The sequence below is a fragment of the Marmota flaviventris genome, chromosome 3 (genome assembly GCF_047511675.1).
Source record: "Marmota flaviventris isolate mMarFla1 chromosome 3, mMarFla1.hap1, whole genome shotgun sequence".
NCBI lineage: Eukaryota > Metazoa > Chordata > Mammalia > Rodentia > Sciuridae > Marmota > Marmota flaviventris.
The window spans coordinates 117,289,838-117,316,209 of NC_092500.1; the positions used below are offsets into that span (position 1 = coordinate 117,289,838).

The 26,372-nt window shown below is 38.0% G+C and overlaps 1 protein-coding gene and 1 long non-coding RNA gene across 2 annotated transcripts; one reads left to right on the top strand and one right to left on the bottom strand.

Moving 5' to 3' along the window:
• Nucleotides 1-1,166: 1,166 nt before the first annotated feature.
• Nucleotides 1,167-2,141, bottom strand: LOC139705236 (uncharacterized). Its single transcript, XR_011707136.1, has 2 exons — nucleotides 1,923-2,141; nucleotides 1,167-1,631 (listed from the first exon to the last, which is right to left on the bottom strand). It is a non-coding gene; the product is annotated as an uncharacterized lncRNA (long non-coding RNA).
• On the top strand, nucleotides 1,628-26,020 carry Atp6v1e1 (ATPase H+ transporting V1 subunit E1). Its single transcript, XM_027951227.3, has 9 exons — nucleotides 1,628-1,803; nucleotides 9,104-9,169; nucleotides 12,757-12,866; nucleotides 13,402-13,468; nucleotides 16,667-16,756; nucleotides 17,549-17,617; nucleotides 20,244-20,338; nucleotides 23,292-23,379; nucleotides 25,507-26,020. The coding sequence occupies exons 1-9, from the start codon at nucleotides 1,771-1,773 to the stop codon at nucleotides 25,567-25,569; spliced, it is 681 nt and encodes a 226-aa protein (XP_027807028.1). The 5' UTR covers nucleotides 1,628-1,770; the 3' UTR covers nucleotides 25,570-26,020.
• The last annotated feature ends 352 nt before the right edge of the window (nucleotides 26,021-26,372 follow it).

Genomic DNA, 26,372 nt, shown 5'->3' on the forward strand with positions numbered 1-26,372 from the left:
ACTAAAAAATAAATATTTAAAGAAACAAAGGTACATTGAAGCCAGGGGCTTGGTGGTGCATGCCTGAAATCCCAGTGGCTCAGGAGGCTAAGACAGGAGGATCGCAAGTTCAAAGCCAGCCTCAGCAACTCAGTGAGACCCTGTCTCTAAATAAAATAAAAAGTAGGGATGGAGATGTTGCTCAGTGGTGGAGTGCCCCTGAGTTCAATCCCTGGTATTAAAAAAAAAAAAAAAGTACATTGATTTACACAGTATTACATCTATTTCATGTATTAATTTAATAACAATTTGTGGCACTAGATTGCTGCTCTCTGAAAACCCAGTTATTTTCATTATATTGTAAAAATAGGTAAAAGGAGTGATTGTAATCCAAATGAGTTAATGCCACTTTGTCCTAGCCTAGGAATGTTAAGAGGGAGGCATAATCCTGAAAATCTGTCTTCTAGATTGGTGAAGAATGAAGATAGTAATGTGGAAACTAACAAAATGAGACAGTCTTTTAGTTTGGTTTTAGCTCAGTTGATTTGAACATTGAAGAAGTTGAGTTCAGTTGTATGGATTTTTTTCTTTTTGGTATTAGTCTTATTGTCCTGTGGCTAAATCCTTCCCTTACCCAATTATTACTAGTCTTCTCAAATATGTATACCATTCTTTCATTACACTACAAGGAACATGTAGACTAGTACAGCTGGAAAGCAATTTGGCAACATGTATTAAGAACTCCCTGCAAGAGAGTTCCTTGCACTATTCTGTTATTGTTAACAGCTTGTTTGAAATTTCTTCAAAATAAAAAATTAATAATACAAATGTGTCTACTTTTGGCTCATAATCTACTACCAGGAGTCTGTCCTAAAAATAAAGGAGTTTTTGAAAGGTTTTACCTTTGTAGTTGGGGCAATTTTTTTTTTTTTTTGGTGCCGGGGATCGAACCCAGGGCCTGCGCATGCGAGTCAAGCATTCTACCAACTGAGCTATTATCTCCAGCCCCATATATTTTTTTTAATATTTACTTTTTAGTTTTTGGCGGACACATCTTTGTTTGTATGTGGTGCTGAGGTTCGAACCTGGGCCACACGCATGCCAGGCGAGCGCGCTACCGCTTGAGCCACATCCCCAACCCAGCCCCATATTTAAAAAAAAAAAAAAAAAATTTGTAGTTGGACACAATACATTTATTTTATTTATTTTTATGTGGTGCTGAGGGCCGAACCCAGCGCCTTGCACATGCTAGGCGAGTGTTCTACCGCTGAGCCACAACCCAACCCCCCCCCACACATACAATTTGTTAAGAACAAAATATTGGTGAGTTGTTTCCATTTAAGCCACGAAAACAAAATCATAATACTTTATGGTTTGGGCAAAAGTAAAATATTTAAACATTTTTAAAAACGAAAGGGGAGTAAGGCTGAAGAAATTCAAACTGCTCCGATTAATTTTAAATACACGAATTCCTCATTGTCCTTCCCTCCTATGGAAGTCACTCAGGTCTAAACAGAAGAGGCGAGGTCACCAGCCAGAATTGTCTCCAGGAGCTGACCGCGCATGCGTCAGTTTAAGGAAGGGCAGGACTTCATGAGACCCAGGCTCTTTCCATTGGCTGGAAAGCCTCATAGGCTGGGCTGCACCCGCACCTAGCAGGAAGCGGAAGACGGGTTATAAAGTAAAGGAATTCAGAGAACCTGCTCTGGTTTTGTTGGCCCTGTTTTTCCACCGCCCTTTTTCTTAACTGAGTTCGGGCCAGTTGCCCTCCGACCTAGCATCGCTTTCACCATGGCTCTCAGCGATGCTGACGTGCAGAAGCAGGTGAGGGGCTGGGTTGGGTTTCGCGAATCTGAGGCGCCATCCTGGGGTAGGTGGGCAGAGTACGGCTCGAAGAAGGCTTGGGCCTTAGGCACGTCGATTGCTGCAGCTGGGTCCCTTACCCAAAGTCCTGGTGGTCTCTGTGGGGGATTTGCCCCATAGCTCATGTGACTTCTCCTTGGGTCCTACGTGCTGCCCGCTTGTCTGCACGCCTAGCTCTGCCCACCCATATTAGTGGTACTTAATTGGACAGAGATCTGCGCAAAGATTGAAAACAGTCTTTTCACTTGAGTTTTTAACCCCGAGGGAAGGGCTCACGATATATGATGGGAAAGAAAAAATGTTGTAGGAGAGCAGCTTTCAGTGTTGTTTTGAGGTCATTCCCTTTATGCACTTTGAATTTTTATTTTGAAGGAGTGTCTTCTGTCATAACGAATCTAGTTTGAATATTAATGAAAATGCAAAAATCTCGTTTTCTTGGATTTTTTTCTTTCTTAATCACGGGGTCTTTTCCACTGAACTGCATTCCCAGACCTTTTTTTTTTTTTAATATTTTAGTTGTGGCTGTTAATACCTTTATTTATTTATTTTTATATGGTGCTGAGGATTGAACCCAGGACCTCGCACTCGCTAAGGCGAGCGCTTTACCGCTGAGCCACAACCCCAGCCCCCCCACACCTTTTATTTATATTGGGAGCCTCGCCAAGTTGCTGAGGCTGGCCTCGAATTTATGACCCTCCTTCCTCAGCTTCCCCAATCGCTGGAAACCGGCATGTGCCAACACGCCTGGCTCTTTTTCTTAAATTTATGAGCCCCAGCACCTAATGTTGTTTGATACAAGGGAGGCGAGTCAGGATTTTTGGAAAAAATTGTCATGCAAGTCTTGAACTTACATCACTTTTGAAAGTGAATATACTCAATCTTGAGAAACTTGTTTAGCTTTTAAAAATGCACCATACCCTTAAGTTGCAGACATTAGGAGTATTCTAAGATACCTGACACAGGAGGCTGAGGCCAGGGCACCATTTGAGCCTAAGAGTTCCAGGCCAGCCTTGTCTCAAAATAAGAAAAATGGAAAGGAATGTTGTAACTGCAAAAGCCTCTCCTAGGAGTATAGTGGTGTTGACAGGTCTATAACAAGGGAATGGTCTTGCTAATTGATATCCTGAAACAAGGGTTCTAGTGTTTAATAATCGTGTTGCCAGTAGATTTTTCAGAGAAGGAAATTTTAAGGCTGCAATTTAATATCTGTGGAGAACTGAACCTACTTTTTTCCCCAAGTACTAGGAAAATTCTCTGACTAAAGCACACTCAGTAGCTTATGAATCTTCTTAGATGAGCAATAAAATGTTTTTTCCTTTGATGTTTCCATTTCCTTATTTAAAAATAATTCTTTTCATTTTATCCCTAACCTAATATTCCTTAAGAAGAATGAGGTAGTTCTTCATTTTTCCCTTCCTTCCTTCCTTCCTTGTTTTCCTCTTTCCTTGTGCTGATCACAAAAGTGAAATAGGAATGATAAAAAATAGCTTCTGTGGAGAATTCCTACAATAGTAGAAATAGTAGAAAATGAAGTTTTTCAAACATTTATCACCACCTTTGAATTCGAATATAGGAAAATCGATGCAGTGGAGAAGTACAATGCTGTTAGTATTCACAGTACTAATTCCCTTCTTCCTCTTCTTCCATCATTGTACCTTGTGGTATTTAGAAGACTAAGGCTTCTACAGGAAAGGTGGAGTGCAAAAGTAAGGCAATGTATTTCCTTGGATTGTAGATTAAAGTAATTTTTTCTTTTCCCCCACCACTGCATTTAATTTCCAGTGTTTTGTTTTGTTGTGGTGCTGGCAATCAAATTCAGGGCCCTAAATGGGCTTGGTAGCACACGCCTGTCTACTCCAGAGACAGGAGGATTGCAAGTTTCGAGGCTAGCTTTTACAACTTGACAAGACCCCATCTCAAAAAATTAAAAAATAAAAAGGGTTGGGGATGTAGCTCAGTGGTAGAGTGTAACTGGGTTCAAATCCCCAATACTGCAAAAAAAGAAAAGAAAGAAAAAATATTCCAGTGTCTTGTGCGTGCTAGGCAAGTTCTATGTCCCCCACCCCAGGGTGGTATGTTTTACTCACTGTATTCTCAGCCATGAATAGGCCAGGTGCCAAGCACATTGTAGTGCTGAATAAATCCTGAATTCCTTGACTGCTTCTCTATCATATTAAGATATTTGTGTATGTTTGCTTGCTTTTTAAAAGTATTTTTTAGTTGTAGATGGACACAATATCTTTATTTATTTATTTTTATGTGGTGCTGAGGATTGAACCCAGTACCTCACATGTACAAGGCAAGTGCTCTTCCAATGAGCCACAACCCCAATTAATTTATTTTTAAACGGTGCTGAGAATCGAACCCAATGCCTCACATGTACTATGCAAGCACTCTACCACTGAGCCACAAACCCCAGACCCCCCCCCTTTTTTTTTAATCTGAAGAGTATGGTTATTTGTTTTATTATTTTTTTATTATTATTATTATTTTTTGGTATTAGGGATTGAACTCAGGGGCACTCGGCCACTATGCCACATCCCTGGCCCTATTTGTATTTTATTTACAGACAAAATCTTACTGAGTTCTTAGCGCCTCACTTTTGTTGAGGCTGGCTTTGAACTCAGGATCCTCCTGCCTCAGCCTTCTGAGCCATTGGGATTATAGGCATGTGCCACTGCACCCGTCTACTTTAACAAATTTTCAAAGGAAATTGAATAAAATCCTTTGATAACTGGGTTAGCAGAAAGGGGAAAAAAGTATTTTTTTTAGCGGTCAGGTCTTTCTGCCTTAGGGGTGGAGTTAAATGTCCTTTAATGGATTGACTTTTTCTCTTGGAACCCTTGGTTGACTGTAAATAGGCTTCTCTGACCTGGGTTAAAATGAGTGTCTTTTGCTGTAGACTAGGCTGATCCAGTCAAATCTGGTACTTGAGTGTCCATTGTGAATGATGAAAGCAGATAATTCAGCTTGAATCAGATTTCACATTTAGAGGCCAACCACATCTTGTAGCATTCATAAACATCAGTTTTGATTACTGTGTTTAGGTAATTCCTAACCCACCACCCTAGGCTCGTGATGGAATCCAGTACCTCTTGCATGGTAGGTCCTGGGTTGCATTCCCTAATCCTAATTAAACTACTTTAGAAATTCCAGACAAAATAAGTTCAGAGAGGCTTCAAATAGAACTTAGGGAGACACCATTCTTCATCATGACCATACATACATCCTAAATCTGTGGAGGCTAATTTTTAAGCACAGTGATTTTTCTTTGCATGTTGCTCATGATTAGTTACCCCCAATAGTTCAAGGTGTGATATTGTATTATCTATGAAATTGACTCTCATTATCATACTGTTTTGGCTCTTCCAGTAGAATGGCTCTATATTCAGCCACAGGGGTGTAAAAGCCCCAGTTTACTGCTTTCTGATCCCAAAGAAGGAATTTGGAGGACTCAACAGAGAGGTTTTTGGTAGCAGTCTGAGATACAGTGGGAGAACCATACTATATCTATAAACAGCGAATACATAGATATATGGGATAGATTGCATACCCATTGCACAAGTGGATTTCTTCAGATGCTTTATGAATACATTCTTTTACTTTACAACCAAGGTCACTATGCTTTGATTCTCACCTAAAGATTGCAGATAAAGGGAAGTAGTTGGCTTCTCTTCTCCCATTTATTTCATTTATCACTTTTTTTTTCTCCTAGGCACTGATCTGTTTCATAGACTCTGATTATCATGTTTTGGCTCCTCAAGAATAGAGTGGGCTATGGGTCTGGGGATGTGGCTCAAGCGGTAGTGCGCTCGCCTGGCATGCGTGCGGCCCGGGTTCAATCGTTCAATCCTCAGCACCACATACAAACAAAGAAGTTGTATCCGCCAAAAACTAAAAAAAAATAAATATTAAAAAAAATTCTCTCTCTCTCTCTCAAAAAAAAAAAAAAAAAAAGAATAGAGTGGGCTGGGATTGTGGCTCAGTGGTAGAACACTTGCCTGCCATGTGTGAGGCACTGGTTTCAACCCTTAGCACCACATAAAAAAATAAAATAAAGTTGTTTTTTTTTTTTTAAAAAAGAAAAAGAATACAGTGGTTCCAGGAATGGAGACATACACCTATAATCCTAGCTACTTGGGAGACTTAGAAGGATCACAAGTTCAAGGCCTGCCTCGGCAATTTAGCTATACCCCATAAAGTTTTTCCTTCTTTTTTTTTTTTTTTGCTGGAGATGGATCCTAGGACCTCATACATGCTAGATAAGTGCTCTACCTTTGAGCCCCAGTTCAAGCTGTCTCTTCTAAAATCATACTATGTTTTCTTTTAAGACTTTATGTATTCTCAACTGATTTTTAAAAATTTTTATTTAGATGTTGGTGGACCTTTATTCTATTCATTTATTTGTATGTGGTGCTGAGGATCAAACCCAGTGCCTCACACATACTAGGCATGTGCTCTACCACTGAGCCACAACCCCAGCCCTCAACTCACTTTTTTTTTTTTTTTTTAATTGTGGTTAAAAAAAATATATAAAACAGCCAGGTGCAGTGGCGCATGCCTATAATCCCAGCAGTTCCAAAGGCTGAGGCAAGAGGATTGTGAGTTCAAAGCCAGCCAAGGAAATTTAGCAAGGCCCTAAGTAACTCAGTGAGACCCTATCTCTAAAAAGGGCTAGGAATGTGGTTCAGTGGGTTAAATGCTCCTGGGTTCAATCCCCAATGCCAAAAACCACAACAAACAACCATAGGTGTCCATAATCCCAGCAATTTGTGAGTCTGGGGCTTGCAAGTTCAAGGCTAGCCTCAGCAACTTAGTGAAGCCCTAAGCAACTTAAGGAGACCTTGTATTAAAGTAAAAACTTAAAACAACTGGAGATGTAGCTTATTGGAAAAGCACCCCTGGGTTCAATCCCCAGTACCAAAAGAATAAAAAAATTTAAAAAACCCCACATAACAGAATTTACCATCTTAACCATTTTTAAGTATTCAGTAATGTAAAGTATAACCAATTATTGTGAAACAAAATTCATTTTTATATATCTATGTGTATCTTAGATTTATATCTTTGTGTTACATGGAGAAGTTGCTGTGGAAATTGTTTCCAGAATTTGAACCTAAAAAGTACCTGGGAAATGACATTGCTGCACTCAGAAGGCTTAAAACTCACAGTAGATTCTCATTCATCCACAAATGATTGTTGAACACTTACTGTGGTGATTAATCCATCTTTTGGGGTATAAATGACAGATAAGATCCCTATACTCATGGAACTTAACGTTTTAGGGGAAGAAACAAATGAATTAATAACATGGAGATTCTACATAAGTTTTTAACCTTTTTTTTTTTTTTAACCAGGGATTGAACTCGAGCACTCAACCACTGAGCCACATCCTAGCCCTATTTTGTATTTTGTTTAGAGACAGGGTCCCACTGAGTTGCTTAGATCCTCACTATTGCTAAGGCTGGCTTTGAATTGGTGATCCTCCATAGCCACTGGCTTTATTTATTTATTTATTTTTGATTACTTCTTTTAGGTACAGTCCCTGTGAAATTGTGAAATGAAACTGCCATTCCACTACCACTGAATTTTTATTAGCTATATGGGTTGGAATTTTACTTGAATATTTTACATCTGCCACTAGCGTCAATACATTATGAGTTTTAAGTTTAGGTATCAATTATCCCAAATTCCACTCAGAATATTTTAGTTGACATTATTCTCCAGTGATGTCAGTGATCCAAAACCGTGTAACAAGTTCCTAGCCTCATGATTTAGTTGAAGACGGGACATGTAAGCAAGCAATTGTGACTAAATGTTTAGCTGCTCTGGTAGAGGAAGAACAGAGTGCCCCAGGTGCACAGGAGTGGGAGGTTCAGGAAAGATATCCCAAAGGAGATGGCAGTTAAGCTAGCTGAGACTTGAGATGTATTGAGACAAAGAGGGGAAGGAAAGCGTGTTGTTTCAAGTAGAAAGTAGAGCATTTTGGAGTCTTGGAAGTAAGAGACAACTATAAACTCACGTAACTGAAAATAAGCTTAGTGTGATAGGAACTAAGTCTGAAGAGTGGTGAGTAGTGAAGGGTTTGTCCATGTTAGGCTTGAAAGGTAAGCAGTGATCAGATCAGGTCCTGTACCTTCTAAAATCTTTGCATTCTATATTAGAGTGGTAACAGGACTAGGGGCATTTGGGAGACATTTGGAAGCTGGTGTAATAGTTCAGCTGAGAGATAATGGAAGGGACTAGGTGATGGAGAGATATGGGCAAATTTAGAAACTGTTAAAAAAGAATTGATAGGATTTGGTGATTGGTAGAAGAAAGGTCTTTTGTTAACATTCATGCCTGGAAGGTTGGGAGGGGCGTGACCAGTAGTTAATAGCAAATGTGTTGAATTTAGGTTATGTGAGTAAGATATCCCAAAAGAGCTGTCTAGGAGCCAGAGGGAAAAAAGGGTGTGGCCCCAAAAGAGACTTGGAGAAAAAGGAGGAAGTAATGGAAACAAAGGGAAGAGATTGCTCAAGAAGGCAAGTTGGGGGCTGGGGTTGTAGCTCAGTGATAGAGTGCTTGCCTAACATGGTTGAGGCACTGGGTTTGATTCTCAACACCACATATATATAAATAAATAAAATAAATGTCCATCAACAATTACATAAATAAATAAATATTTTTTTAAAAAAAAGAAGGAGAGTTAGTCATCACATCAAATGGTGTTGAAAAATCAAGGAAAAGAATGCCAAGATTTAAGGACAAGGAGGTTGTTGATCATTTTATGAGACCACTTTCAGTGGACACAGAGGGGCAGAAGTCAGATGGAGAGTGTTGAGAGTTGAAGGTAAGAAACTTGACAGCAAATACAGGTAACATTTTTAATCTTTGTGGTATTTGGGATCAAACGAAGTCTAGGCAGTTGCTCTACTACTGGGACTGTACTCCCAGCTCTTGAATTTAGATGGCTTTTTGATGGGGAAAAGAAAGAGAGGGTGCTAACTGAAGGGCCATGAAGTAGAGGAGTCCTCCCAAATATTCCAGGTTCCTTGCAGTAGAATTATGTCCAGTTTATCTGTGTTGTTGAATATTGTATCTTGTTCATTTGCTAAAATAAATTCCAGATTATAAGCCTTCCTAAAAGCAGAAACTGTCTCATTTATCCATGTACTCAGCTTCTGGCACATGATATGCATTCAATAAGTGGTTATTGAATGAATCAGAAAAGATACATTTTCTTTTCCCGTCAAATTAAAAATATTATTTTTTTTTATAGATAAAGCACATGATGGCTTTTATTGAACAAGAAGCCAATGAGAAAGCAGAAGAAATAGATGCAAAGGTAAGATCCATTTTCTAGTTTTAAGAAATCATCAAAGTTTCATACTGTTTTGCTTTACTAAGCAATAATATAATAAAATTATTTAGCACCAAATTGCAAAGGACTAATAAGAATATATGTCTATGGGCTGGGGTGGTGGCTCAGTGGTAGCATGTGTGAGGCACTGAGTTCAATCCTCCGCACCACATAAAAATAAATAAAATAAAGGTATTGTGTCCATCTATAATTAAAAAAAGAAGTTTTAAAAGAAGAATAATGTCTTTAATGTTTAAAAAATAAATAAATTTTCCTTTGTAGTTGTTCTGATTGTTAATAAGTGTCCTGAAATTTTATCATAGGGGTAGAAAATTAATGCATGGTTTAATTTTCTTATGGAATCCATAATTCATAATTGCAGTAAAGTTTGTAAGTAACATTAAAATGAAAGCCATTGTACATAACAAAGGTGACGTTTAGTCAGCATCTAAAATTCTTATGAGGTGGTTACAAGGCAAAGTGAAATTTGTCTGTAGTTGCAGATACTTGGGAAGTTGAGGCAGGAGGATCACTTGAGCCCAGGGGTCTGATAACAGCCTAGGCAGTATAGTAAGACCAAAACCCTGTCTCAAAAAAAAAAAAAAGCAAAAAATTCCAGTTGTACATTGTTTATATCAACTTACATTCCTTAACAGTGTATCAAGTTTTTATTCCTTAAATATAATCATAATAGGCATTTAAAATATTATCAAAACACATTTTCTTTCTTCCTTTTTTTTTTAAATTTATTTTTTAGTTGTACACAATACCTTTATTTTGTTTATTTATTTTTATGTGGTGCTGAGGATTGAACCCAGTGCCTCCCATGTGCCAGGCAAGTGCTCTACCACTGAGCGACGGCCCCAGCCCCCAAAACATATTTTTTAATGTGTGTGTGTGTATATATATATATATATATATATATATTTTTTTTTTTTTTTTTTTTTTAGAGAGAATTTTTTTTTTTAATATTTATTTTTCAGTTTTCGGCGGACACAACATCTTTGTTTGTATGTGGTGCTGAGATCGAACCTGAGCCGCACGCATCCCAGCCCAATATTTTCTAATATTTTATTTTTATCTTTTAAATCTACTATAGTTATATTTGTTAGCTAACTTTCAGGCATTGTATTTGCCTGCTCAAAAACTGAAGCTCTCTGAAACTTTGAATTATCACTTAGGGAAAAAGATTATTTTAACTCCCATTAATATATAATAATTGATAGTCTATTTAATATTATTTTAGTGGTCATAGAAACACCGCAGTTTCTTTCTTTTTTGGTTCTGGGGATTTAACCCACTCAGCTATATCCCTTAGAGCATTTTATTTTCTATTTTGAGACAGGGTCCCACTGAGTTGCTTAAGTCTCACTAAGTTGCTGAGGCTGACCTCAAATGTGCAATCCTCTGGCCTCAGCCTCCCAAATTGCTGGTATTACAGTCGTGTGCCACCACATCTGGCGAAAGACTACAGTTTCTTGTATGACTAGTTCCTCTCATTTTCTGTGGGCCAAGTATAAAAGTTTTATATGCCTGTAATTTCAGCAGCTCAGGATGTTGAGGTAGGAAGATTGTGAGTTCAATGCCAGTCTCAGCAATTTAGTGAGGCCCTAAGCAACTCAGCAAGACCCTGTCTCTAAATAAAATATAAAAAAGGGCTGGAGATGTGGCTCAGCAGTTATGTACCCCTACGTTCGATCCCTAGTACCAAAAAAAAAAAAGTTTTATTTCAGCAATTGTATTCTTGTTTAAAATAATTGTGCCAGGTGCAGTGTCGCATGCCTATAATCCCAGTGGTTCCAGAGGCTGAGACAGGAGGATTGCAATTTCAAAGCCAGCCTCAGCAATGGCAAGGCGCTAAGCAACTCAGTGAGACCCTGTCTTTAAAATAAAATACAAAATAGGGCTGCAGATGTGGCTCAGTGGTTGAGTGCCCCTGAGATCAGTTCCCAGTACCCCACCAAAAAAGTAATCTGATCCTGCCCAACATGGTGGTGCATGCATATAATCTCAGCTACTTGGGAATGCTGAAGCAAAAGAATCAAAAGTTCAAGGCCAACCTAGGCAACTTAGTGATCTGTCTCAAAATTAAAAATAAAAAGATATGGAGATGTAGCTCAGTGGTAAAATACCACTGGGTTTTAATCCCTAGTACCACAAAAAAAATATTTTTTAAAATTGAAAAAGTAGGGCTGGGGTTGTGGCTAAGCTGTAGAGCGCTCATCTAGCAGTTTCGAGGCCCTCAGCACCACATAAAAATAAAACATATTGTGTCCAACTAAAAAATAAATATTTAAAAAAAATTGAAAAAGTAGTCTTACCCTGTATAACACCATCATCTTTATTTCCCATGATAGGTACAGAGACAAGTTATAAAAACATTTAAAGTCAGGCATGGCTGCGTGCCCGTAATCCCAGTGCCTCAGAAGACCTGAGGTGGGAGAATTGCAAGTTCAAGGCCATCCTCAGCAATTTAGCAAGGCCTTAAGCAACTTAGCAAGACTATGTCTCAAACTTTAAAAAAAAATAAATACATTAAAATAAAAAGGGTGGGCTGCGGTTGTGGCTCAGCTGTAGAGCCCTTGCCTAGCATGTGCGAGGCGCTGGGTTCAATCCTCAGCACCACATAAAAATAAATAAATAAAATAAAAGTATTGTGTCCAACTATAAAAACTAAGAAATATTAAAAAAAAATTTTAAAAGGTTAAGATGGTGGCTTAATGGTTAAGCACCCTTGGGTTCAAACCCCAGTACCCACCCCGCAAAAAAAAAATTAATTTTAGAACATGCAAGTTCAAGTACCTGTGCCAAGCCTTGATCATCTGAATCAGCAACTTTTGCTAACTTTTCCAAAATCATAATTTCTTACTGTTTGAAAATTGTGGACATCTCATTAAGTTAACTTTATTTATTTGGTTGGTTGTTTTGGACTATGCTGGGATCAAACCCAGGCCCTTGCACAAGCTAGATAGATGTTCTGTCACTGAACTATACCCACAGACAGGATAACATTTTAAAGAAATAACTGCTAAGTAATTTTCATTAATGAAAATAATAACCCTTGTTTGTAAAATTCCTGTTTTAGAGCTGTTAAATTTACATATTCAACTCATGTGAAAAGAATACTTTTTGTTATTTCATTTTACAACATGGGACACTGAGGCTGTTACTTGATCAAATTTTATAGGCAATAACCCAAATTCTGTTTTTTTTTTTTTAAATTAGCCCTAGTAAGAAAGTGGACTAAATGAAGAATACATTATTATTATTATTATTATTATTAGTGAACAAAAGCTTGTGTCTGATTATATATTTTGTAACTTTGTGACTGGGTACAGCTTCCCTTGATCACATTTTTAATTTTCTTATTTATCATTTATAATAAAAATCATCGGTCTTTCCTTTTGAATAAATTAGAAGTAATCTTTGCAGGTGAGCATCACAATAAATCTTAGGTTTTAGATATAGAATAAGTGATCATAAGCAAGTGTCTCTAGTTACCAGCTGCTTAGAGTACAACTGTTTGCTAAAATCTAATGTCAATGAATTAATGGTAATTAATTTTACTGTAGGCAGAAGAAGAGTTCAACATTGAGAAAGGCCGTCTTGTGCAAACCCAAAGACTGAAGATTATGGAATACTATGAGAAGAAAGAAAAACAGATTGAGCAGCAGAAGAAAATGTCAGTAAATCTTGGTCCTAGTATTAAGCTAAAGAAGCTCTCAGAAGTCAGTGAAACATGGGGCCGAGGTTATTGTTCATTGGTGAAGTGTTTGCTTAGCATGCAAGAGGCCCTGGGCTCAACCCAAAGTAACCCCCACCCCCACCCCCCAAAAAAAAGGAGGATGAGGACAGAGCAGGTGCTTTGCAGTACAGTTCTTAACTTTACCTCCTACTGCTTACCTGACCTTGGGCAAATTGTTTAACTTCTTTTTTCTCATTTGTGAAGATGGTAACCTTAAGGATTATTGAAAAATTAAATTGCAATAACTGATGTGAATGTGTTTGCCACTTGGCAGACATTCATTAAATATTTCCTAATCTTGAAAGTAAGTTGGTAGAAACTGATAAATATATCTCAAGATTTTATTTGATCATTAGGAAGAAAAATACTGGTTTATCAAATCTTCATTTTACATGACAATAGAAAACTGTATGTTTTTTCACAGTTTGTTTTTTTATGCTGCTCTTATGCTGTTTTCCCATACCTTTTGCAGTCAAATGTCCAATTTGATGAATCAAGCAAGGCTCAAAGTCCTCCGAGCAAGAGATGACCTTATCACTGTGAGTAATTAGCCCCATTACTTATAAAATTATAAATGTTAGCCAAGGTGTGGTGGTACAAACTTGTAACTACAGCTACTAGGGGTGCTGAGGCAGGAGGATCATATGTTCAAGGCCAGCATAGGCAAATTATCAAGACCTTGTCTCAAAATCAAATGAGGAAAGGGCTGGGGATGTAATTCAGTGGCAGAGCAGTTGCCTAGCTTGTGTAGTGCCCTGGGTTCAATCCCAGAACCATAAAAATATGAGTTGCTGAGTGATTTTTAGAGAGAATACAATTCTTCAGCAAATCATTATATGAGGTATTAATGATAAATACAAACAAGAATAAGAGACAAGCCCTGACTTTAATGACCTTCTAATCTAAGAGCAGCTCTACTGGATCATAGGGCAATAACATAGTGGTCTGTACATAATATGTAAGGCTCAAAAGGGAAGATGGATTGAATATAGATAGGATCATGAATACAAGGCCAAGAGTGTGGTCCCTGTTTTCAGTAAAAAGCCATTGGAGTTTTTGTTTTATTTTGTGGACAATATCATAAATAGGATAATAATATTATTGTATAGGCTAGGGAAGAGGTTAGAAACAAGAATACCATTTGGAAAGTTTTATAGTTATTCAAGGAAGAGGGCAGAAACCTGTAGAAACATTACTTAATTGAAAGGGATCTAGAAGGTTTTTTTGTGTGTGTTTTTGTTTTTGTTTGGTTTGGTTTTGGTTTTGGTTTCAGGGATTGAACTCAGGGATGCTTAACCCCTGAGCCACATCTCCAATATCCTATACCATTTTTTTTTTTTTTAATTTTGAGACATGATCTTGAACTTTTGATCCTCCTGCCTTTGCATCCTGATTCCCTGGAATTGTAAGACCTGTATGAAGTAAAGCTATAAAACCTAAATAAATGGAAGACACACTATTGTCTTACACAGTTAAAGAAACACAATGGTAGAATGCTCCTGGGTTCCATTCCCAGTACCAAAACAACAAAAACAAAAAGAGCATGGTGGCACTGAGGTGAGGCATATATTACAGGAAGACTTGCCAGACATCAACCACTTCCAAGTCCAGCACTAAGTTCTGAATTTCACTCCTGAATAATCAAGAGAATGATGTTTCCATTACCAAAAATGGAAAGTCAGGACGACAAGATGTTTTGTTAAGAGAAATAACCAGCTCACTTTTGGATATATTTCGAGGGATGGGAAACCATCAGATGGAAATGTGTCAGCTGTTAAGTGTAAAGGACTGATGACATATTGATTTAACTCTCATAAAGAAAGTGGCCCCAATTTGAGTAGTTTATCTGCTTTTAAGCTTTAGGAATGTGGGAAAATAGAAAATCTCGTTGTTAATTCATCCTACCACATGGGAATAGTTTATCCCTTTAGGACATCAAAGGATTAGAGTGCTTTTGTGGGAGATGTTGACTATAATATGTTACTAGTTCAGGACAATTGCAACCTATCTTTTTCACTAAAATGTTGAGTTTTAGTTGCTTGGTGTGGTAGCACACTCGCATAATCTCAGCTTCTTGTTAGGTCAGGGCAGGGCAATCACAGATTCACTGAGACCTACGGAGATGTACCTCTGGAGGACTTGTGAAGTATGTAACAGACCCTGGGTTGTATTCCCAGTATCACGGTAGTCAGTAGATGATTCCTGTTCAATGGATTAATTCCTTTTGCAACTTGAATTAATTGACCTAATTTATAAGCTGCTCTTAAAATAATAGTACATCCTTAGGGAAAGTAGTTGTAGAAGAGCTTGGGGCTGATAAGTTATTGAAACTTGAGTTTAAATTTTAGCTCTGCCATATTTGTTTGCCTAAATTATTGTTTCTGACCCCAAATTTCCACTTCTGTATGTTAAGATATTTGGTAAAGAGTAATCAATAAATGGGCAAAGGAATGAGCAGATACTTCATAGAAGAAATACAATTTATCAATAAATATATATAAAAAATTCAACATCTCTAGCATTTAGAGAAATGCATGTTAAAACTACACTGAAATTCCATCCCATTCCAGTCAGAATGGCAGCTGTCAAGAATATAAGCAACAATAAATGTTGGCAAGGATATGGGGGGAAATGTACATTCATACATTGTTGGTGAGACTGCAAATTGGTGCAACCACTATGGAAAGCAGAATGGAGATTCCTAAGAAAATTTGTAATGTAATCACCATTTGACCCAGTAATGGGTTTATGCCCAAAGGACGTAAATCAGCATACTACAGTAGTAGTGTGAATCAACTACTACTGCGACACAGCCACATCAATGTTTATAGCAACTCAGTTCACAATAGCTAAACTGGAACCAACATAGGTGCCCTTCAAAAGATGAATGAATAAAGAAACTGTAGTGTACATACACATTGGATTATTACTCAACCTTAAAGAAGAATGAAATTTTGGCATTTGCCAGTAAATAGATAGAACTGGAGAATATTATACTAAGCAAAATAAGCCAGTCCCAAAAAACCAAAGGCCAAATGTTTTCTCTGATATGCAGTTGCTAATTCACAATAAGGCGGGTGGGGAGAATACAGGTAATTTGGACTAGACAGAAGGGAGTGAAAAGAGGGGAGGAAGTATGGGGGTAGGAATGATAGTAGAATAAATCAGACATTGTTACCCTAAATGTATATATGTTTACATGACCTGTGTAACTCTACCTCATGTACAAGCAGACAAATGAGAAGTTATGCTCCATTTATGTAGGATGTGTCAAAATGCATTTTGTCATGTGTAACTAATTAGAACAAGTTTATATATATATATATATATATATATATATATATATATATATATATATATATATATATGTAAAAACAACAAAACAAATATTTGGTAAAGAGGATCTAATGAGAATGGGCATATTTAAATCCTCTAGCATAACACTTGACATTTAGTACTTGTTTAGGAAATGTCAGTTCCCTTTCCCCCTACCATTTCTTCTTGTGATAGACCTGGGTAAAAATTAAAATACACTTACAGCTAGCTGGGCACTCATGTGTGGAGCAAGAGCTCACTGTGGGAGTAAGCTATAAAGACCTCTTGCTATAGTCAAATATACCAGACAAAAATCTATCTTGGAGTGTGTATTAAATGAAAACCCAGCAATAAAATGTGACATGATGGGCATTTACCAGCCTTGATGTGTAGATAACTTTTTTCTTTGCCATTCTTTATAGGACTTACTGAACGAAGCAAAACAGAGACTCAGCAAAGTGGTAAAAGATACAACCAGGTACCAAGTGCTACTGGATGGACTGGTCCTCCAGGTATACTTACAGGCCATATCTACCATGTACAGCCACAGTTCTGAGAAAACGTATAGGACCTCTTTAAAGATCAGCTCTGTTTTTTCTATCTTAGCATTTTTCCCTTTTACTTTTTACCTGTCTAAAATATGTGTTTAAAGTAGCACTCTCACTGTTCTTTTTTTTTTTTGTCAGTGGATACAATACCTTTATTTTATTCATTTGTAGTGCTGAGGATCGAACTAAGTGCCTCACATGTGGTAGACGAGCACTCTACCACTGAGCCACAACCCCAGCCCATCTTACTATTCTTTTATATGGTCTTATTCAAAACCATATTTTACTCAAAGGGTCAAATCTGCTTTCAGCTTTAAACTTGCTTTGTTTGATTTTTAACCACTAAAGTATTTGCTTCAGGTGTAATTGCTTAGTCCTAGGTGGTGATTCCTTATTTTACTTATGTTAATCACAAAAATCCAATTGATAAGACTAGCATTTGGGGGCTGAAGTTGTGGCTCAGCAGTAGAGCTCTCGCCTAGCACATGCGAGGCCCTGGGTTCAATCCTCAGCACTACATAAAAATAAATAAAACATTAAAAAAAAGACTAGCATATGAATTTGAATTTAAGTACCAGATTGTCAGTTTATCTGGTTTGCAATAATTGGAATTTTCCCTCCATGTTCTCTCATACTATCTGTGCTGTCTTCTCAGGAGACATTGTTCCTTACTTGATGAAAGAATTTTAGAAACATTGTTTTGCTGTTGCTTTTAGTTCGTGTTTTCCTCCAATGGCATCTGATTGTTTCTTACAGGGTTTGTACCAGTTGTTGGAGCCCCGAATGATTGTTCGTTGCAGAAAACAAGATTTTCCTCTAGTAAAGGTAAAGAACTTAGCTGAAGAAGAGAAAATTTTTTAAAAAGATCAAAATTCTTCCTTTTTTTTTTTTCTTGGAGGTGGGCAAATCTCAATTTAATTGCAAAAGCCTTCATTTTTAGCACATTCAACAATGAACAAACAGAAGAGCCACTTTTTGAACATATAAACATATAAAAGTCCTTACCTTCTTACTTTTCTGGGAACTTAGAAGTACTATGATCCTAAAATCAAATAATAAAAGCTGCGCCTCCTGGATTGGAGCAAAGATAGGCAGTGCCTTCTTCAGGAAGCAGCCTACTGCCCTGCACAAGGCCTGGCTATAACCTAATTAAATGTATTCACATACTCAGAGAAAGAAGAGAAGTTGGTCACCTCAGATAGTATCACCAAGTTGCTCATCTGATTACCATTCTTCTTCCATGTAGCTTGCTTTAGGGCAAGGACTTGCTGAGTCCCTTGGCAACTGCATTTCTTAGAACACACCAATACATTTATAATAATATCCATGCATTCATAGTATAATTTGTCTCCCTAAGTAATTTGTCTCCTAGGAAAGAAAGTATGCCATTGAGGGAACATAGGTATTCATTCTCCTTAGGTACATCTTTGCTACTGTAATGAATTATATAGTTCTAGTTTGTCATGTATCCATGTTTGTGCTGACATGTCATTATGAACCTCTAAACCAGAGAACTAGACATTAGAGTGGAGAGTTTACTAAGGGTCTGTCATTCTAAGGAGGTCGGTCTAAAGTTGCCAGCTAACCTTAAGTAGATGACACTGGGTATCAACCAAACGTTTTCTTAAAACTTACACTGTCAGTTATTAGCTCTCCAGACTGATGCTATATTAGCTACAAAGAGCAGGGAATTGTTGAATATCTACATCAGTTTGTTCAACTAGTAACATCAGAAAAAAATTGAAATTCTTTAATTTCTTCATGAAAATATTTACATATCTAACATAATAGGGTTCAGGTCTGGCCTTTCCAGTAATTGTTTGACTATCAAATTGTAATATAGCAGTAAAAATCCATTTTCATCTTTCCCAGTGAACTGTGGCATTTAGTCCATTCACATTATCATGCAACCATCAGCACTGTGCATCTCCAGAATTTTCTCATCTTCCTCTGTGCAGCTCTGTACCCAGTAAACAATAGCTCCCCATTTGCCCTATTCATTCCTGAATTCTATTTACTTCATGTGTGTGGTACCATTCACTATTTGTCATTTTGTAACTGGTTCATTTCATTTAGCATAATGTTGTCAAGTGTCACTTGTATTGTAGCATGTGTCAGAATTCCATTCTCTCTCTCTCTCTCTCTCTTTCTTGCTACTGGAGAGTGAACCCAGGAGTGCTTAACTACTGAACTGCATCTCTAGTCCTTTTGACTTTTTGAGACAGGGTCTCACTATTGGTTAGGACCTTACTAATTTGCTGAGGCTGGCTTTGAACTTGCAATCCTCCTGTCTCAGCCTCCCAAGTTGCTGGATCCCTTCTCTAAAACTATATAATATTCCATCAAATGTATATGCCTGGGGGCTAGGGTGATAGAGCACTTGCCTAGCATGTGTGAGGCCCTGGGTTCAGTCCCAAGCACCACATAAAACTGAATAACAAAAAAGGGTATTGTGTCCATCTACAACTAAAAATATTTAAAAAATGTATATGCTATATTTTGCTTATCCATCCTCCATTGATAGACACATGGGTTGTTTTACCTTTTGTGATTATTGTTGCCGAGAAAATAAGTGTGTGTATATATATATATATATATAACCCAGAAATGGAATTGATAGATAATAAGGTAATTTTGAGAAAGTATTGCAGAGTTTTTTTTTAAAATATATCTTTATTATTATTTTTATGTGGTGCGGAGGATCAAACCAAGTGCCTCACGCAAGTTAGGTGAATGTTCTACCACTGAGCCACAACCCCAGCCCCCATACTGCAGAGTTTTAAGCAGCTGCTACATTTTATATTCTCTCCCCCATAGTGCACAAAGGCTCTAATTTTTTCCACACCCTCACTAACACACTTTCTGCTTTGGGGTGTTTTTTGTTTGTTTGTTTGTTTTGAAACTGTTCTTTGCCTAGGCTGGCCCTGAATTTCTGGGCTTAAGTGATCTTCCTGTCTCATCCTCCCTATTAATTGGGACCTCAGGTGCATACCACCACTGCACATGGCTGGGTTTTTTATTTTTATTTTTATTTTTTCTATAATTAGCCATCCTAATGGGTGTGGAATGATACCACTCTTTCTTGTGTAGACTGTTGTCCGATCTTTTGCAGCTGCCATTTGAAACTCTTAACAGCCAAATCCCACTCCTCTTCCTGATGCTTTTGGCTGGAGTGATAACATCTTCCTCTTATCTTCCCACACTTCACACCTGTGTCCATCAGTTATTCACAAAAGTTGCTCATATCTCTTCACTCCTGCATGCAGGCTCTCAGTTAATCTCATTCTTCCTTATAGGTGGCATTATTTTATATTCCATTTGCAGAGCATATATTTTTCACTTAGAGTAAATAGGAATATCCTTATATGTATAGGCTGTTGATTTGCAGGTGGTGGTGTACCTGTTCAACAGTTTTCTTAAAACCTTTTTTTGGTTGTTGTTTTCTCTTCAGGCTGCAGTGCAGAAAGCTATTCCTATGTACAAAATTGCCACGAAGAAGGATGTTGATGTCCAAATTGATCAGGAGGCTTACCTGCCTGAGGAAATGTAAGGAGTATTCCTGCTGTTAACATCTAGAATCTCACTGCAAGATGTTCTTTGCACTGGGTCTTTTTAAAAGCATGTTTAAGTGCTTTCTTTAAGTATTTAAAGTGCTTTTAAAAAGCATTTAAAAATGCTTGGTTGGAGGGATAGTAAGAGATTGCATGCTTAGCATGTGTAGGGCCTTGGGTTTGATCCCCAGGACCAAAATTAAAAGTGTGTTTTCTCTAGCACACTCGTAGCCAGAGGTGGTGTTATAAATGCTGCTGTTTTCTCTGGAAATGCTCTGCTCTTTTTTGTTAACCAGCTAGTATACTCTAAAAGTCTGTGGTTACTTCATTCATCCCAAAGAAAAGTGATACTATTACTGTAACCCAAACTTATAGCTGGGTCTATATCTATGAATTGGATGCTGAGGAAGAGAGTTCCTAATACTAAATTGTTACCAAAACAAGAATCAGGCTGAAGATGTATTTCAGTGGTAAAGCACTTGTTTAAGAATGCATGAGGTCCTAGGTTCAATACTCAGCTCTGCCAAAAAGAAAAGAATATAAAAAACTATGATTATTGCATGTGCTAATAATTAGGTTCAAGTGACATCAGTACTTCTGCAGACTATGAGGTAATGACAGACCCAGGCAAGTGTCCCTAGAAAACTTCATGCAGTTGAGGTAGGTATAGAAACTCTGAGGAAGGGTAGAGGGTTGGGTTGGTTTGAGGTTTTTTTTTTTTTGGTACCAGGGATTGAACTCAGGGGCACTTGACCACTGAGCCACATCCCCTGCCCTATTTTGTATTTTATTTAGAGACAAGATCTCACTGAGTTGCTTAGCATCTCCCCATTGCTGAGGCTGGCTTTGAACTCGCGATCCTCCTGTCTCAACCTCCTGAGTTGCTACGATTATAGGGGTACACTACTGCGCCTGGATTTTTTTTTTTTTTTTTTTTTTTGCTGGGGATTAAACCCAGGGCTTTGTGCATGCAAGGCAAGCATTCTACCAACTTAGCTATATCCCCAGCCAGGTTTTTTTAATTGACATCATTGTTAAATGAGATACTGTGCCTGGATAAATGAGCCTAGCACAGTGCTGTGGAAACTGAACATGCAGGGCAGGTTAACACTAGTTCAGGGGCTCATAAATAACAGGTTTTACTTATTAAAGATCCCTGTTCCATCCCTAGCATGCAAAACAAAAACAGCAAAAATAAAAGATCATTGTTCCTTTGGAGACAGATGTGTTTTGAATTTTAGAGTTTAGAAAAATACTGTTCTGTAATATCCCCCACCAGTGTCTGAGGCATCGCCCCATGATCAGGTGCACTAGTGTTTCCAAGTGGAATAGGAACATCCGCACTGTGAAGAACTAACACTTTGCAGTTGTTGGTGATAAATTGACTAAAAGATATTTCCAGTTCTAGAGTCACATGACTGGATAGTTTTTGTTTTCAGAGCTTTTGGATTTTAGTATTGCAGATACAGGACTGTAGACATATTCTAGTGTAGAGTGGTTATCAGGACAGTTACTCCATTATCTAACTCAGTCTTTGAAAGTAAGCCTGTCCCCTGGTTTATGAAATAAAGAGTATACCAAAGTTTTTTTAAGGTCCACAGGAAGATTCAGTGACACAGGAAAAGCCCATGCTGACCTTTAGGAGGTGCCTGGCATATTCTCAGTCCTCTCCCTCACTCCTCCAATGGGACAAAGAATTGTATTGTAGACAATGGGTCAGGATTTTAGCAAGGAACCATCCTATCCTAATGAAGAATACAGGCTGTTTAGAGAAACCAAAACTAGATGAAACAAATGGAAATGCAGGAAGGAGGTGCAAGAAAAATAATTAAGGCCCCCTTATCCATCAAAATTTTCAAAAGAAGGTTTGTAAAACCTTTCCTAATCTTGTCTGATAGCCTGCTAATTTCAAGAAAAAATTGATACCATAAAGTGATATAGTAAATGAATTTCATTCTCAGAGGGCACTTGGCCTGTTCACTTTATAGCTTTAAGTGCTAAAACTGAAGAAAGGAATAGTAAGTGAAGTGTGGCTTTGGGCCGAGGTTTGGCAGAATGTAGTCAGAGTGTCTTTCAGAGAACATATAGTATTGCCTTACCAATGTTGCCTGGTAATTAGCAGCCTCTGGACTTTAAAAATTCAGATGCAGTTGGCCTAGTGGTGCACATCTGTAATCCCAGACACTTGGGAGGCTGACGTAGAAGGGTAGCAGGTTTAAGGCCAGGCTGAACCTTGTCTCAAAAATTAAATAAAAAGGGCTGGGTATTTCATTCAGAGGTAGAACGCTCCTGAGTTCAATCCGCAGTATACTCTCCCATGTCCCCCCCAATTTTTTTTTTTTTTTTTTTTAATAAAGAGAGAGAGAATTTTCAATTTTTTTATTTTTTAGTTTTCGGCAGACACAATATCTTTGTTGGTATGTGGTGCTCAGGATCGAACCCGGGCCACACGCATGCCAGGCGAGCGTGCCACCGCTTGAGCCACATCCCCAGCCCCCAATTTTTTTTTTTTTTAATGAGGACTTGGTCTCAGCAATAGACCCTGTTGACTCTATTGAGATAATATCTTCCCCTTTTCATTTTTTAGGAAGGGATAGCTGTTAGAATTGGATGCTGTATAAGAATCAGGCACAGAGCAGTCACTTGTATTAACACCACAAAGACCTAACTCCTCAGAAGCATTTTTTAAAAATATTTTTGTTTTAGTTATAGATGGATGCAATACCTTTATTGATTTTTATTTGGTGCTGAGGATTGAAACCAGTGCCTTGCCTGTGCCAGGCAATCCTAGCCCCTCAGAAGTGTTTTGAATTAACATCAAGCCTGTTCATCATTTTGCACACACCACGCCCTCAAGCGGCCTTCCTCTCAGAGAATGATGTAAGCAAACCATGTGTTTTTGTCTTCTTCAAATCTGTAAAAATTGTTATTTCTTGTGTTTGTTATAGAGCTGGTGGAGTTGAGATCTATAATGGGGATCGTAAAATAAAGGTTTCCAACACCCTGGAAAGCCGGCTGGATCTCATAGCCCAGCAGGTGAGCGTGGGAAAACTTCTTGTTACCTGCTCTACTGTTCTTTGAAGTGGTGCAGAGAACACATGTCCACGTACTGGTATTTGGTATTTGTCACTTTCCACTTTTTTACTTTTTCTTAGAGAATAAGGATTCAGCATGCAGCAGCATTTACTGAGGAAATAGGACTCATATGGGATCAGAACCAGGGTTCTATTTATCTAGGATTCTTTTTATTTATTTATTTGTTAATTTACTTGTACTGATCATTCATACATGACAGCAGAATGCTGTTCAATTCATTGTACACAAATGGAGCACAGTTTTTCACTTGTGGTTGTACACAAGTAGGGTCAAAGCATTCAAGCAATCATACAAATACCTAGGGTAATGATGTCCGTCTCATTCCACCATCTTTCCTATCCTCCTATACCCTCCTCTCCCCTCCTTCCCTTTTGGCCAATTCATAGTTCTTCCACTCATCCCATCCCTCCCACCCCCTGCCCCGTCCTTACGGATTATCATCCACTTAATCAGATAAAATATTTCGCCTTTGGTTTTTGGGGATTGGCTTACTTCGCTCAGCGTGATATTCTTTTTATTTTTTATTTTTATTTTTTTAGTTATTGTCAGACCTTCATTTTATTTATTTGTATGTGGTGCTAAGAATCAAACCCAGTGCCTCATGCATGCTAGGCAAGCGTGCTACCACTGCCCACAACCCCAACCCCAGTGTGATATTCTCTAACTCCATCCATTTACTTGGAAATGCCATAATTTTATTCTCTTTTATTGCTGAGTAATATTCCATTGTGTATACATAACACAGTTTTTTTTATCCATTCATCTATGGAAGGACATCAAGGTTGTTTGCAGTTTGGCTGTTGTTATTGTGCTGCTATAAACATTGATGTGGCTATGTCACTGTAGTATGCTGTTTTTAAGTCCTTTAGGTATAGACCAAGGAGTGGGATAGCTGGGTCGAATGGTGATTCCATTCCAGGTTTTCTAAGGAATCTCCATATTGCTTTCCAGATTGGCTGCGCCAATTTGCAGTCCCATTAGCAATGTATGAGTGTACCTTTCCCCCCACATCCTCGCCAACATTTATTCTTGTTTGTCTTCATAATAGCTGCCATTCTCACTGGCATGAGATGAAATCTTAGTTTTGGTCTGTATTTCTATAATTACTAGAAATGTTGAACATTTTTTCATATATTTGTTGATCAGTTGTATATCTTCTTCTGAGAAGTGTCTGTTCATCTCTTTAGCCCATTTATGCCGAGTTCTTTATCCACGAAACAAGTAAATACTTGTTTAAAGGAATTATACGTCTGCTGACTACTCAGATCTTTCCATGTTTGCACAAATGAACTCTAGGAAACAAACCAGGAAAATCCCACTTGCTGTACAATGCTGGGCTAATCTCCTCTGGACTGCCAACTTGGTTGCTTCCTTGTTTCATAGCCAAAGCACTTTGTCCTTGTGTGTCATCTTCTGGTAATTTAAACATTAGAGGTGTGTAGCCTAGTATGGTAGCCATGAATGTTTAAATTAAGATTACAACCTTAGGGCCTGAGGGTGCAGCTTAGTGGTAGAGTGCTTGCCTAGCATGCACCAGGCCCAGAGTTCTGTCCCTGGAATTCCTTAGTCTCACCAGTACACTTTTCAAATATGCTACCATATTAGATAGCACAGCTTTAGAAGTTTGAGGTTAAATCCTAAGGATTGTTAGTTGATGTAAGGAATGCTTCAGCACAGACTTACATCTTAAATATTATGTGTGGTTCCTTCTGTCACATAGAATGCACTTAATAAATGTTTGTTGTAAGAAAGAAATGTAGATGATCCAGAATTATGAGGTAATAATGTTAATGGGTCTATCTTCTTAGATCACAATATAATAGGTCTTAGAAATGACTTCAGATTTTTCATATTTTTACTTTTTTTTTTGTAAGCAGTCAGTCTGCACCCCATATTTGTGATTAGTTCAGTTAAAGTGCATCATATAAGTGAAGGCAGATGTGGTGCATTTAGCTTTGTGATTGCCTCTTCAACCATTTAGAGATTAATAACTTTCTTGATGTGGTTAAGATGGGAGGTTTTTGACAAGTCTCCCAATTGATGACACTTAATTTTTTTTCTTCACAGATGATGCCTGAAGTACGAGGAGCCTTGTTTGGTGCAAATGCCAATAGGAAGTTTTTGGACTAAGCCCTTGGGAGGTGAAATTAATCTACTGCTGTACCTCTGAGAAGCAAGATCATCTATGTAGCTTACTATGTAGCTTCTTCTTTGTTGTTCTGCTATTATATTTATCAGTGGATATCCTTCTGTAGCTAACATCCTTGGCCTAATGTTAACAACTGGAGGTTTCCTAAGTGTGATCAGGACCCACAGTAATTTGTCTCAGATACCACAGCTTTTATTTGGTTCTGTAGCATGAAGAGGAGGGGTCAGATGGTACTGCATGGACTATACCAAGTCTCCTGTCCTTTTCACTGTTCTAATTACCTAATCTAAACAGTGATATGCATGGTGATCCTTGCTCTTTAGGTATGGGGCATGTATTCTTTGGGCCTAGAATTTTTCTTCATCTGTAAATGTGATTTAAAATCTAAGCAATGAATTTTCTTTATTTATTAAAACAAAAGATTTATGTGGATTTAATTGTAATTTATTTTTGCATGTATCATGCTAGGGATCAAACCTTAGGGACCTGCACATGCTAGGCAAGCATTCTACCTCTGAGTTAGTCCCCAGCCCTTTTTATTTTGAGACAGGGTCTCACTAAGTTGCCCAGGCTGACCTCAAGCTTGGGATCCTCCTGTCTCATCATCTCAAGTTTCTGGGATTACAGGCATGTGCCACCACACACAAAATTTTTGAGAGATAGGGTCTCATTGAGTTGCCCAGACTGACCTTAACTTAAGAGTCCTTCTGCTCAGGTCCCAAGTGGCTGGGATTATAGTTGTGCACCACTATGCTCAGATAATTTATAATGTCTTATGAATGAT

What these genes read in the sequence shown, in the direction of transcription:
- Atp6v1e1 (XM_027951227.3), top strand. Translation starts at nt 1,771, where the DNA reads ATGGCTCTCAGCGATGCTGACGTGCAGAAGCAG. An exon ending in ATGCTGACGTGCAGAAGCAG is followed by an intron (nt 1,804 to 9,103) that starts GTGAGGGGCTGG and finishes TTTTTTTTATAG; the next exon opens with ATAAAGCACATGATGGCTTT. An exon ending in ATTGAGCAGCAGAAGAAAAT is followed by an intron (nt 12,867 to 13,401) that starts GTCAGTAAATCT and finishes TACCTTTTGCAG; the next exon opens with TCAAATGTCCAATTTGATGA.